Source organism: Ranitomeya imitator, chromosome 1, assembly GCF_032444005.1.
Source record: "Ranitomeya imitator isolate aRanImi1 chromosome 1, aRanImi1.pri, whole genome shotgun sequence".
Lineage (NCBI taxonomy): Eukaryota > Metazoa > Chordata > Amphibia > Anura > Dendrobatidae > Ranitomeya > Ranitomeya imitator.
In genome coordinates this window covers 1,189,219,121-1,189,234,569 of record NC_091282.1, presented here as the reverse complement: position 1 = coordinate 1,189,234,569, position 15,449 = coordinate 1,189,219,121, and the positions used below count along the sequence as shown (strand labels likewise).

Here is a 15,449-nt window from a genome sequence, read left to right as displayed (position 1 = left end):
TTCTCTGAGCTGCTGGATACCTAATAGCACAGGGACCGCAGAACATATATTATTTAGGGAGAGAACGGCGATGTAATAAAACCCAGGACCACTACTTATTCAGGGAGATGCTAGTAATAAAAATCATCCATGAGACGCTCAGTATGCTAAGAAAAGCAAAGAAAATTACAAGTAAACAGGGAGGTAATCAGGACAGATGGTGTACAGGGGTTACTACAGGACATGGGGGGCAAAACACGGGGTTACTCTTGGTTATTTTTACATCACCTGTCATAAGTATTCAGACCCTTTGCTCAGTATTGAGTAGAAGAACCTTTTGGGCTAGTACAGCCATGAGTCTTCTTGGGAATGATGTAACAAGTTTTTCACACCTGGATTTGGGGATCCTCGGCCATTCTTCCTTGAAGATCCTCTCCAGTTCCGTCAGGTTGGATGGTGAACGTTGGTGGATGGCCATTTTCAGGTCTCTCCAGAGATGCTCAATTGGGTTTAGGTCAGAGCTCTGGCTGGGCCAGTCAAGAATGGTCACAGAGTTGTTTTCTCCACACATACATGTGTTTTTTTTTAGCAAACTCTCTGCGGGCTTTCATATGTCTTGCACTGAGGAGAGGCTTACGTCGGGCCACTCTGCCATAAAGGCATGACTGGTGGAGGGCTGCAGTGATAGTTGACTTTGTGGCACTTTCTCCCATCTCCCTACTGCATCTCTGGAGCTCAGCCACAGTGATCTTGGGGTTCTTCTATACCTCTCTCACCAAGGCTCTTCTCCCACGATTGCTCAGTTTGGCTGGATGGCCAGGTCTAGGAAGACTTCTGGTGGTCCTAAACGTCTTCCGTCATAGGATTATTGAGGCCAATGTGCTCTTAGGAACCTTGAGTACAGCAGAAATTCTTTTGTAACCTTGGCCAGATCTGTGCCTTGCCACAATTCTGTCTCTGAGCTCCTTGGCCAGTTCCTTTGACCTCATGATTCTCATTTGGTCTGACATGCACTGTGAGCTGTGAGGTCTTATATAGACAGGTTTGCGCCTTTCCGAATCAAGTCCAATCAGTTTAATTAAACACAACTGGACTCCAATGAAGGAGTAGAACCATCTCAAGGAGGATCACAAGGAAATGGACAGCATGGGATTTAAATATGAGTGTCTGAGCAAAGGGTCTGAATACTTATGACCGTGATATTTCAGTTTTTCTTTTTTATTAAATTTGCAAAAATTACCACATTTCTTTTTTTCAGTCAAGATGGGGTGCAGAGTGTACTGGAGCACCCGCTAGGACCGTGGGGTACTCGGTACCTGGTCCCGTGTTACTTAAAGGGGTGGTAACAGTGGCACTGACCTGGTCCATGGCCCTGGGCATCCAGTTAAAGTGGATGTGTTTGAAAGTGGAAAATAAAGTCTATTAAGGAAATGTTCATAACGCCACCTGTGGTACTCGGCAATGGAGATGTTAGCCATTGCTGCTGTGCAGTCCTCTGGGGCAGATGATAATGCAGCTGAGTTATTACAGCTCTCCACAGGTAGAGCTCGGTCCCCAGGGCAGTTAGTGGTGTGGGTGGCAGTGTTGCTAGTGGCAGGTAGTGGCACAGGGTAGATGATGCCAGAAAGAAATGGTTGCAGTTTTCACAGTTTTACTTACCGTTTGGGCCCCCAGCCGAGGTGCTGTGTCCTCCGGGTACGAAGTCTAGGAAACTCTCCGGCAAGTTGGGCACCTGTCCAAGACTCCTCTTTTTTATGCCTCTCCTGGCCGTCTTTCTACGCTGGCTACCTTCTCTCCTGCCCTTGCCACCCAGTGTCCCAAGCCAGTGAACGCAGGTCTTGTCCGGCGACATACTCTCTGTCTCCTGGACCCTCTGTGTTCACCTTTTCGGCGAATAGGTGCAAGTTTGGCTGCTGCACCTACAGTCACAGCAGCCTCTGGATTGCTAGCTGGAGCCTGAAGCTGTCCCACTATTTCAGGGGCCGGTCCCCTACTGCGGCCTGGTTCCTCCACTTCTGGAACGAGCCCCAGGAGTAGTTTGGTCGCTACACGTGCCTCTGGAACCCTTCTAGCTTCTATCTGCTCAGCTCCACTTAATTTCTCCAACTCCTGGTGTCTAACTCTGTGTGTCCTAGCTCCCCCTTCTTTCCTACCTTCCTCCACCCACACCCTCTACCTATTAACCCTCTCCAGCCTGGGATGAGGCCATCCTGGGTACGCCAGGTGCCCTGACTGGAGAAGTGTGGTGTTGGATGCAGGTGTTAGAATTCTGCACAATGTTCCCTTCTTACCAGAGAGTTGGGATACTACACCTCTGGCTGAGATGCAGTACCTCTGTGGCGTCTGGACCTTCAGGGGCGCCACAGTACATTAATGTGGAAAAAAAAGAATTATTTTGAATTTACCAAATGGCTGCAATGAAACAAAGAGTGAAAAATGTAAAGGGGCCTGAATACTTTCCGTTCCCACTGTATATTAATTTATATATACTACAGTATATACTTTTTTTTTTAGCAAAAAAGGGCAACAGATTTTGGATTTGTGGCTGAAAACCCATTTAAAGGGGTTATTCATTACTGGAAAACCAACACTTAGTCAAGTCAGAGCCTCATAGAAACTAAAAACAATGTTTACTCACCTGCCAGTGGCGTTATTCTAGCGAAGTTGGCGCTAATGTTCCCCGAGGAGTGAATTGACGTTATTATGTCACATAACCCATCCAGCCAAACATCTGAACAATACTTATAGCGGACATCTGATCTGATGACATACTAAAGGCTGCAGCCGGTTAGTGTCTGCTGATTAGCTGCAGGTCATGTAACACAATGTCACGTCCCCCACCAGAAACAGCATCACAAGAATGGCGTCGCTGCAGGAGGGGAGCATACATTTTCTCTGGGACCCTGGATTAAGCTGGGCTTGTCCAGTAGTGGACAACCCCTTAAAAGAAGGTTTATCAAATTACATTATATTATAAACATGGTCTACATAACTAAATAAATATCTTAGACCTGATGGGGCTGGTGGCTGGTGTAATAATCCATCACAGTATGGCCTTATAATTCATTTTTTTAAAGTCTAAAATACATTTTTGTCCATCTACTTTGATTGAGTGATCCTAGTGCCTCTCCTCCATGTTTCTGCTCTATCTTTTCCCTCCTATTCTGATTAGCAGATCCTCAGTGCCTCTCCTCCCTGCTGCTGAATATCTTCCCACCTAGTCTGATTAGCAGATCCTCAGTGCCTCTCCTCCCTGCTTCATCCCTTCCCTCCTATTCTGATTAGCAGATCCTCAGTGCTTCTCCTCCCTGCTTCATCCCTTCCCTCCTATTCTGATTAGCAGATCCTCAGTGAATCTTCTCTTTGCTGCTGAATCTTCTCCCTCCTATTCTGATTAGCAGATCCTCAGTGCCTCTCCTCCCTGCTGCTGAATATCTTCCCACCTAGTCTGAGTAGCAGATCCCCAGTGCCTCTCTTCCCTGCTTCATCCCTTCCCTCCTATTCTGATTAGCAGATCCTCAGTGCTTCTCTTCACTGCTGTATCTTTTACCACCTAGTCTGATTAGCAGATCCTCAGTGCCTCTCCTCCCTGCTGCTGAATATCTTCCCACCCAGTCTGAGTAGCAGATCCTCAGTGCCTCTCCTCCCTGCTGCTGAATATCTTCCCACCTAGTCTGAGTAGCAGATCCTCAGTGCCTCTCCTCCCTGCTGCTGAATATCTTCCCACCCAGTCTGAGTAGCAGATCCTCAGTGCCTCTCCTCCCTGCTGCTGAATATCTTCCCACCCAGTCTGAGTAGCAGATCCTCAGTGCCTCTCCTCCCTGCTGCTGAATATCTTCCCACCCAGTCTGAGTAGCAGATCCTCAGTGCCTCTCCTCCCTGCTGCTGAATATCTTCTCACCTAGTCTGAGTAGCAGATCTTCGTGTTCTTTCCTCCCTACTACTACTACTGAATCCTCACCTGCCTAACAAGACTGACAGCTCCTCAGTGTCCCTCCTCTCTGCTGATATCTCCCACTCCTCAGTACAAGCTGCAGCTGTCACACAGACAGAGTTAATGGAGACTGAATAAACTTGGACTGAAGAACTCTCTGACTCATAAAATGTTAATTTTAATATCAGGATAATACGCCTAATCTAATATGTATTTTCATAGAAAGTACAACAGGCTCATCAGGTCTAAGAGATCAGTTCAATAGCATATGCAGCTTATATTGTGAAATCTGGAAACGTGTCCACTTACACCTTACTTTACATGAAGTAAGGAAAGTGCTGGCTTGCCACAAATTGTGTCTCTGGCATTAGCTGTGCCATTTGGGGGTCTTAGACCCTTTATGTTCCCAATGAAATGGAAGAATTGGTTGGGTTGGGGGTGGAGCGCCCTTTCCATCTTACTATCACATCACAATACAGTTCTATATTATCTTTATTTGCATTCTCCTGGCTGAGGTGAATATTTGAGCGCGACATTTCCATCCCTATTATACCAAGAGCTTTACGCCTGGTCCTAATCCAGTCTACAGGCGAGGCTTCGGTGAATAGCTCCCAGGGGGAACAGTCCCCGCACACCATTAAATAGGTTGTATTTCGTGAACCGAGTCTTATTTTCATAGAACTAGAAGGAACAAATCAAAAGCAAACATTCATGTAACGGGATAAGTCTTCAGCGTCTGATCCGGTCACATCTCATTTTCGTTACCTGCTTAATCTTGTCATCTGCAATTTGCGCTTCATGAATCAAGACTTTATCCTCTACAGATTTCTTCACCATTTCTGCCGCTCGACCCTGAAGATGCTTTGTCGTCTTTGAACTTAGCTATAAAAGAAAAAAAAAAAGATTAAAAAAGGAACTTATCCTACAGAGACCGAAACGCGTTATGTATATGCAGCATATCTCCGCTTAATTGGAGAAAGCATCTGCGCTGAAATTACATTGCTTGCAAATATGATCCCGGGGCAAATAAGAAAAATCAGCATTTCATTTCTAGGTAATCGGATTTAAAGTTACTTTTCCAAAGACACGGCAATCTGAATCTCATGCCTGGTTTTAAAGGGAATCTGTCCTTCGGTTTTTGTTATGTAATCCGAGAGCAGCTTAATATTGAGACCCTGATTACAGCGATGTGTCACTTGCTGGGCTGCAGGCTGTCATTTTGATACAATCCCTGTTTTCTCTTTTGCAAATGTAGTAGTAATGCTGAGCCCTGCACAACCCCGCCGCCCACACCACTGATTGGCAGCTTTCTGTGTATAACCCCGCCCACACTTCTGATTGGCAGCTTTCTGTGTATAACCCCGCCCACACCAGTGATTGGCAGCTTTCGGTGTATAACCCCGCCTACACCACTGATTAGCAGCTTTCTGTGTATAACCCCGCCCACACCACTGATTGGCAGCTTTCTGTGTTTAACCCCGCCCACACGACTGATTGGCAGCTTTTTTGTGCACACTGTACATTGACTGAAAGCTGATAACCAGTGCCGAGGACTAGAAGGCACGAGACACCTAGTCCTGTAGTGATAATCTTCTGCTGATAAAACACTGATTTTATTAAAACAGCAACACACAGCCCAATAAGTGACACATTGTTGGGATCAAAGTCTCAGCCCCTACGTCATGCTGCTCACAGATTACAAAACAAAATCTGCTGACAGATTCCCTTTTAGAGGGAAGCATGGTAACAATAACAATTGGGCCCTTGTACAATAGTAGGGAGATATGATATTTCTAAAGCCTTCCAACACACAGTTGATAGCTGAAGGCATATTTTCCTGATAGCCATTCCTCCAAACTCCACATATATGCTATATCAATAAAGAAAAGGGAATATGCTCCTGCCAGCCCCCACAAAGTCTAAGGAGCAAGCATGTTACAATCAGACATGCCTAATCCTTCTAATCTCTAACATCTGCCATTGGGAAGGCCTCAATACATACCGAAAAATTGGCCAATCTGGCCAAACTCAGACTGTTTAAGTGGACTTTTATCTTAGATAAGACAACGGCTGGGTAAAACCCACAGACATATCAGTTTTAATCAGCAACATGTACAAAATGTGCGCTGCACACGTGCACACTGACACATGGATGACATCTGTGTGTTATCAGCGTGACACGTACCGGCACCTTGGAAGAAGCAGTACAGTTCACACTGTTACCAGGTGCCGGCTGCTCAAGGCAGCTCTCATCATGGTTTCCTGCTCGCACTGAAATCAGCGTAACCAGGCGACAATGATGGGAGTTGTATTCAGCCCCCGCTGTGTCCCTCCTGTGTAAAATAAAGAATTAAATAAATAAAAAATGCACAATTTTAATAACCAGTAGAGGGAAAGCCCATGACTGAGGGCTGATGTTAATAATCTGGTACGAGGGACAAGATCCCAAAAGATTCCCAGGCTACTAATAACAGCTCACAGCTGTTAGCTTAGACTTTCCTGGTGAATATATGGGGAACACCAGAAAAAAAATGACGTAGGGTCCCCCTATGAATTCAAACAAGCAAAGGGTAAACAGACAGCTGTGGGCTGATATTAACAGCCTGGGAAGGGGTCATGGATATTGCCCCCTCCCAGGCTATCAACATGAGGCCTCAGCAGCCCCAGAAATGGGGCATCCATAAGACGATTAGCCTCACTCTTCCCACTTGCCCTGTAGTGGTGGCAAGTGGGATAATAGGGTTGGGGTTGGTGTTAATTCTTTGCTACTTTCTTCATAGTCCAGCAGCATTCATGTTACTTACATAGCACCAACATTTTTGGCAGCGCTCTAAAGAGATTGTCATTACTGTTCCCATTGGGCCTCATAATATAAACTTCTCATACATTTTTTGGGTGTGGAATAAAACTCGTCTACCTTGACCAAACCCGTGCAAACACAGGGAAAATAGCCACACTCCATAGAGATGTTATCCTTAGTCAGGTACGAACCAAACACATGAGCTCTGCAGTGCAACAGCATTAGCCACCGAGCCAAAAGGATTGTCTTTGAAGAAAGTCAAAAGTGGCAACTCATTCCATCATTTAAAGTCCAGCATAACCCAGAATATCTTCAACTTGCAGATGTATGTAACTCCATGGTACCCATCGGAAAGAATAAAATGGAGTCCTATCTTACAACAAAGCCACCTACGCCAGGAGCCCTGGAGGCCATTTGCCAACCCCACACTCACGAGCTCCTCTGCATGATCCTTTAATAAGGGTTTATCCCATCTCAGACATTTATGCTATCTCTGTAAGATGCCTGATATGTCCATGTACCACCTCTGGGACGCTTATGAATCTCAAGAATGGGGCTTCATCTTGTGCAGTTTTCGATGGAGAACTCTATTTACTTCTACAGCAATTCCCAAACTAGCCTAGCAATCATTCTCCACCATTTTCAGAAGTGAATGGAAAGAGTTCCAACCGTGCTAACACTTTTCCATTCACAACGGCATGAGAGGTCAATCTGCTTTCAAGATAAGTGCAGTCTTAGAGATGGTCCCTCCATCCATCTCATGAATATGGGAATACCCCAAGTTTATTCTTTGGACCACCATTGTTAAATCTTAGGGACCAGGTGAGAGGAGAACCCTGCACAGATTCTAACCAAGATCATGGAAGCCATAAGTTCTGCCTTTGCCTCTTGTGACATTAGAAGGTTTTCCACTATTCGGACCATCTCTTCTACCCAATATAACTTGCGTTAAGCCATTTCCACTCTCATGACCTATTATAAATTCTGCACCCTTTGTGGGCTCTATCGCTCCCCCAATTAATGATACAAAAGCTCTGCGGAGGGGGCGGCGCCCGGCACCCCAGAAGATATGAGTGACGGCAGTGTGGCATTTCCAGCAGGGGGTTAAGACCTGCCTCCAGGTCTAAAGTGTTATGACCTGGTGGTAAGGACAATAAAGGACCTAGTGGTTAAGAGCACACGGAATGACCTGATAGTTACTAATAATATAGGACGAGCTCTGAGACGTGGGAACTCTGCTGACCGCAATCCCTAATCCTATCACACACACTAGAAATAGCCGTGGATTGCTCCTAACGCTCCCTATGCAACTCGACACAGCCTAAGAAACTAGCTAGCCCTAGAGATAGAAAAATAAAGCCTACCTTGCCTCAGAGAAATTCCCCAAAGGAAAAGGCAGCCCCCCACATATAATGACTGTGAGTAAAGATGAAAATTACAAACACAGAGATGAAATAGATTTAGCACAGTGAGGCCCGACTTACTGAACAGACAGAGGATAGGAAAGGTAACTTTGCGGTCAGCACAAAAACCTACAAAAAGACCACGCAGAGGGCGCAAAAAGACCCTCCGCACCGACTCACGGTGCGGAGGCGCTCCCTCTGCGTCCCAGAGCTTCCAACAAGCAAGACAAAAATCAAAATAGCAAGCTGGACAGAAAAATAGCAAACCAGAGAAAAACAAGCAGGAACTTAGCTTCAGCTGAGAAGACAGGTCACAAGAACGATCCAGGAGAGAACTAGACCAATACTGGAACATTGACAGGTGGCATGGAGCAATGATCTAAGTGGAGTTAAATAGAGCAGCCAGCTAACGAATTAACCTCGTCACCTGTGGAAGGAAACTCAGAAGCCGCAGCTCCACTCACAACCACCAGAGGAAGCCCATGGACAGAAACAGCCGAAGTACCATTCATGTCCACAGGAGGGAGCTTGACAACAGAATTCACAACACTAGACAGGTATTTTGGCAAAATTATAAAACACTTTATTTTGGCAATAACTGCACCAAAAACTAAAAGAGCCACCTTGTTAGAATGCAGCATTACTGCTGCACATGGTGGCTCTTTTAGTTTATAACAGCTGGAGGGGGTGACAGAGGCCGTTTTACAACCTTCCCATGTTGTTTGTATTTGGTCCAGGTTTTAGACACAGCTGACTGTGAACAACCAACATCTTTTGCAACATTGCGTGATGATTTACCCTCTTTTAAGAGTTTGATAATCCTCTCCTTTGTTTCAATTTACATCTCTCGTGCTGGAGCCATGATTCATGTCAGTCCACTTGGTGCAACAGCTCTCCAAGGTGTGATCACTCCTTTTTAGATGCAGACTAACGAGCAGATCTAATTTGATGCAGGTGTTAGTTTTTGGGTATGAAAATTTACAGAGTGATTCCTCTGGGAAATTAAATATGCAAATTGCCTCTTCTGAGAAAAAGAGGACTTAAACTCTATAGCGCCACCTGTTGGAAGTAGCGATCCTACAAGTCACAATCAACTCTTTAACGAGTCGTGCAATATGACTTAGGATTAAAGCCAAATCAGTATCTCAATTCGCAGACACGGTGTTTCGGGCTGTTGGCTGGCTTTAATCCTAAGTCATATTGCACGACTCGTTAAAGAGTTGATTGTGACTTGTAGGATCGCTACTTCCAACAGGTGGCGCTATAGAGTTTAAGTCCTCTTTTTCTCAGAAGAGGCAATTTGCATATTTAATTTCCCAGAGGAGCATTGCACGGCGAATAAGCCTCCTTACCTTGACAAGCCAGAGATGGTATGTCACTCTCCACAAGGAGAAACGATACCCCTTAGACCCCAGAGTGATTCCATAATTTTTCCTCAAAATTGAGTGATTCCATAGTTTGTTCCCCATTCTTGGCAAAAAAAGTAACCATTACTGACTACCTCATTTTTTGTTCTTGGTTTCTTTTAGTGTTTCTTAAAGCCAGAAAGTTGCCATTTGAAATGACTTTAGTTTTGTGCCACGTCTGTGATATGCTTTTTTTCTACAAAATTAAACAACTGAATGAACATCCTGCAAGGCCGGTGATTCCATAATTTTTGCCAGGGGTTGTATACTTGTACTTTATGTAATTCTACACACTGCAGGCAATTGCATCGGCAAGGTTGTCAGTACTCCTAAAGGGCAGCATTCCGTGTATAACAATTACCCCTTGAATTGAAAGGAAGCTTCACACAAATGGTCCATAAATCACAAACTGGACGTGGCAGTCAGGAGATAGCTGGTCCTTCATTACTGTATCTATCATAGGACTGACGGCAGAGGGCAACAAATCAAGAGCTGGGGCAAAAACAGTCCATATTCAGAAATGTTTACACAGAGCTCCTGTCAATCAACCTTGCAATGGGGTCCTATCGACACACGGATGACATCTATCTGGATGAATCCGTCTCCACAAGTTACGACTTCATGGTCAAAAACACTGAAGGAATGAGAAGAGCCAACCATACTTTTCCATTATAGTGAGCAAATGGGCACCAAACCACTGGATATAGAGACTATAGCAACAATCCACTGGTTTCTAGATAACTGGGTATCAAAATGAATAAAAACTGACAATGGGCAACCAAACCACTGACGCACCATACTACTGGTTTCCAGATAACTGGGCACCAAAACCACTAAAAACAGATGAGTCACCAGATCACTGGATATCAGAGACTGGAGCACTATCCACTGGTTACCAAATGGTCACCAAACCACTGGAAATCAGAGACTGGGACACCAAACCACTGAGTACCAGAGATTGGGTTACCAAACCACTGGATACCAGAGACTGGGACACCAAACCACTGGATACCAGAGACTGGGACACCAAACCACTGGATACCAGAGACTGGGACACCAAACCACTGGATACCAGAGACTGGGGCACCAAACCACTGGATACCAGAGACTGGGGCACCAAACCACTGGATACCAGAGACTGGGGCACCAAACCACTGGATACCAGAGACTGGGGCACCAAACCACTGGATACCAGAGACTGGGGCACCAAACCACTGGATACCAGAGACTGGGGCACCAAACCACTGGATACCAGAGACTGGGGCACCAAACCACTGGATACCAGAGACTGGGGCACCAAACCACTGGATACCAGAGACTGGGGCACCAAACCACTGGATACCAGAGACTGGGGCACCAAACCACTGGATACCAGAGACTGGGGCACCAAACCACTGGATACAAGAGACTGGGGCACCAAACCACTGGATACCAGAGACTGGGGCACCAAACCACTGGATACCAGAGACTGGGGCACCAAACCACTGGATACCAGAGACTGGGGCACCAAACCACTGGATACCAGAGACTGGGGCACCAAACCACTGGATACCAGAGACTGGGGCACCAAACCACTGGATACCAGAGACTGGGGCACCAAACCACTGGATACCAGAGACTGGGGCACCAATTGTTATGAACAGGTAATTCAGAACCACAATGGACCTTGAAGTTCAGAGCACACAAGCTGACCTGACATTTACCAAAAACATAGGACGAGCTCTGAGACGTGGAAACTCTGCTGACCGCAATCCCTAATCCTAACACACCACACTAGAGGAAGCCGTGGATTGCGCCTAACGCTCCCTATGCAACTCGGCACAGCCTGAGAAACTAACTAGCCCTGAAGATAGAAAAATAAGCCTACCTTGCCTCAGAGACATTCCCCAAAGGAAAAGGCAGCCCCCCACATATAATGACTGTGTGTAAAGATGAAATACAAACACAGAGATTAAATAGATTTAGCAAAGTGAGGCCCGACTTACTGAATAGACCGAGGATAGGAAAGATAGCTTTGCGGTCAACACAAAAACCACGCAGAGGGGCAAAAAGACCCTCCGCACCGACTAACGGTACGGAGGTGCTCCCTCTGCGTCTCAGAGCTTCCAGCAAGCAAGAAAAGCCAATATAGCAAGCTGGACAGAAAATATAGCAAACAAAAATAACACAAGCAGAACTTAGCTTATGCAGGATAGAGAGGCCACAGGAACGATCCAGGAGGAAGCAAGACCAATACTAGAACATTGACTGGAGGCCAGGATCAAAGCACCAGGTGGAGTTAAATAGAGCAGCACCTAACGACTTAACCTCATCATCTGAGGAAGAAAACTCAGAAGCCGCAGTACCACTCTCATCCACCAAAGGAAACTTATAGACAGAACCAGCCGCAGTACCACACACGACCACAGGATGGAGCTTGGCCACAGAATTCACAACAACCAATCCACTGGATACCAGAGACTGGGGCACCAAACCACTGGATACCAGAGATCGGGGCACCAATCTACTGGATACCAGAGACTGGGGCACCAAACCACTGGATACCAGAGTCTTTGATACTAAACCACTATATTTTAGAACCCGGTGCTTGAAACCACTAAATGCTACAGACTGAGACACCAAGAGACTAGATACTAAAGATTGCGGCACTAACCCAGTAGATTAGGGCACTAAATCACCAGAGACCAGATACTGGTGCACAGAATCGCTTGATACATACCAGTGACTGGGGCACTATATCATTAAATGTTAGAAATTGGGGCACAAAATCACTAGATACGGCACTAAATCGCTAGGTACCAGGGCACTAAGTTGCTAGATCCTGTAGACAAGGTGAAATAAATTGCTAGATACGGCACTAAATTTCTAGATCCTGTTGCACTGAATTGCTGGGTACTAGAAACTGGGACACTAAAAACTGGTGATTAGACACAGGGGCACTCCGTTTGGTAGATACTAGTAACTTGGGCACCAAATCGCCACATACACTGTGTGCAGAATTATTAGGCAAGTTATATTTTAGAGGATTATTTTTATTATTGATCAGCAACTATGTTCCTCTAAAAATATCTTTTATTTATCAAATCTTATAAAATGTGAATAAAGTAGACCCCCACAATACACCATGTGAAAAAAACCAAACATAGAAAAAATATTGCTGATCCGTGTCACTTATGACAACACAGGCTTATCTACAACTTATATAGCCCTAGTAAACCCTCGCTGAACCCTTCCTGGCAGCGGAGGTTGGCACCCTCTTGAACGCAAATGGCGCCCCACTTAACGGCGGCTCACCCTATTATCCCTAGAATCCCCTAGAAAAATGCACACCAATAAATCTACAGGTGGTGTACTAAAATATGCCAAATAGGTCTAATGATAATTAGAACTGGGGGAAACTACAGACAAGATTATTTGGGACCAGAACCACCGCTGTAAAATCAATTAAAGCATGCCAAGAAGGTCCATAAATAAACAGCCAGAGAATACTACAAGAGTATCTAGAGCAAAACCAACATTATATAACAAAATAGAGATACCAAACACAATTTATGATGAGCATTTTAAGTGGAAAAAGAGGGGGGGGGTAAAAAGAACCTACACAATCCCTATTTACCACATCCCTACCTGACTGCGGAGGTTGGCACCCTACCACAAGACGCAAATGGCGCCCCAGCTCAACGAAGGCTAACCCTCAGTTTCCCTATAATATGCCTCCTAAAAAAATAATAATATCAATCAAAAAGAGACAAAGATGAGGGAAAGGAGACAAAGAACAAATCTATAGCAAATGGTCTTAATAGGCCAACCCCCAGAGCCACCAAATGCCCTACATAACAGTTGTGAGAATGAATCGTGATGCCAAAATGGACCTTCTTGGCATGTTTTAATTGATTTTACAACTTGTGCTTTTTGTTACTCCGGTAACATTGCAGCTCTGAAATATGGCAAAACTGGTGGCAAATGGCATCTTGGCAGCTTCACGCTTGATTTTCCTCAATTCATGGGCAATTCTTTTGTGCCTTTTTTGCCCAACACGCTTCTTGCGACCCAGTTGGCTATTTGCCATGAAACGCTTGATTATTCAGTGATTACACTTCAAAAGTTTGGCAATTTCAAGACTGCTGCATCCCTCTGCGAGACATCTCACAATTTTGGACTTTTCAGAGCCCGTCAAATCTCTCTTCTGACCCATTTTGCCAAAGGAAAGGAAGTTGCCTAATAATTAAGCACACCTTATATAGGGATTTGATGTCATTAGACAACACCGCTCCTCATTACAGAGATGCACATCACCTGATTTACTTAATTGGTAGTTGGCTCACAAGTCTGAACAGCTTGGAGTAGGACAACATGTATAAAAGTATGTGATCAAAATACAACTTGCCTAATAATTCTGCACACAGTGTACTAGAAATCGGGGCCCTAAATGACTGTTAACTAGAGGCTTGGGTACTAAATCGCTAGATGTTGAGGCAATAAATTGATAGATACTAGAGACTGGAACACTAAGCTACTGGTGACTAGAGACAGGGGAATTAAATTGCTAGGCACTAGAGATTGGGGCACTAATCGCTGGAGACCACGGCTGCTGATGTAATAAATTGTACAATACGTCTACAAAGACCTTTCCCCAAATTATCATACTGCAATGAAACAGCAGTAAAGGAGACGTGTATACGGTCTGTACACAGGCAACATATTATACAAGCAGATTTTAGTAACTAGGATCACCCATAAGGACCATGCAAAAACACTGTGTTGGAGTGCAATTAGTCCTTCAAAGAACCTCAAGGTCGACTGATAAATACATTGAAATAGCGGAGGATGTGTGCGCACCATCACCTTACTCACCTTATTCTCACTTTCTTGTAGACTTTGGTCCACTTTCTGCAGCTCCACATTTCTCCAGTCATTCAGGTATTTCTGGAGGAGTATTCTAGCTTGAATTTTTGGTAGAGCTAAAGTAATGTCCATCTGAGAAAAGCCAGAGTGGAACTCAAGTTTTGTTTTCTGCACATCATCCTCGGACACACAAATATGTAATAGGAGGACCTTCCTGTGTGGATACAAAGTCGCATACTGTAACACCGTGATGGAAAACCATAGTGAGCAAGTTCATAAATAAGATTTTTGCCAAAAAAAACTGCACATTTTCCCATGGACCCTTTGCTGAGCATAACACTGGTATGCATAAAAAATAATCATGATTTAAAAAAAAATGGTGGAAACCCATGAGCAAAAGTTCTTTTTAATCAATAGATCTTGGAATAATAATAATTTCCACAATTGGATGTGTATAAATAAAATGTTCCTGTGCTGAGATAATCTTATAAATGTGCCCCTGCTGTGTACTGTGTAACGGCCGTGTCTGGACTGGTCTGATCATAACAGCTCCACACGGCCGTTACACAGTACACAGCAGGGGCACATTTATAAGATTATCTCAGCACAGGAACATTTTATTTAAATGCATTCAATTATGGAAATTATTATTATTTCAAGATCTTTTTTTATTAAAATGAACCTTTGTTCATGGGTCAACCCATTTAAAGGGATTTTCGCAGATTGTTAAACCTCTTACCGACGTCACACGTAAAGGGGCGTACCTCAAGGTTTGGTCACCGGATACTATTGTGGCTTTAGTAAAACTGAAGTAGTATTTTATGTCTGCTCCTACTCTAATACAACCCAATCTTCAGGAACCATTCATTATGGAGGAGGAGGCTTCAGAGGTCGGAGTTAGGGACCGTTTTATCTCAGGGGCACAAAACTCTGACTAACTTTCAGCCATGTGCATTTTTCTCAAAGAAATTTTCATCTGCTGAAGGAAATTATGATGTTGGGAATCGATTTACTCACTGTTAAATTAGCTTTTTTGGAGGCATTTTTTGGAGGGGGCAGTTAATCAAATCACTGTGGTCACT

At 44.6% G+C, this 15,449-nt stretch overlaps 1 protein-coding gene across 2 annotated transcripts in view; it reads right to left on the bottom strand.

Annotated features, from left to right (window-relative positions):
- Positions 1-15,449, bottom strand: part of EVC2 (EvC ciliary complex subunit 2) — a 205,874-nt gene that overhangs the window by 40,520 nt on the left and 149,905 nt on the right. For both annotated transcript variants that reach the window (XM_069744826.1, XM_069744825.1), the window contains exons 15-16: positions 14,377-14,581; positions 4,679-4,795 (exon numbers count right to left, since the gene is read on the bottom strand). In XM_069744826.1, the coding sequence (XP_069600927.1) occupies positions 4,679-4,795; positions 14,377-14,581 (322 nt within the window). The remainder of the gene's footprint in view (positions 1-4,678; positions 4,796-14,376; positions 14,582-15,449) is intronic.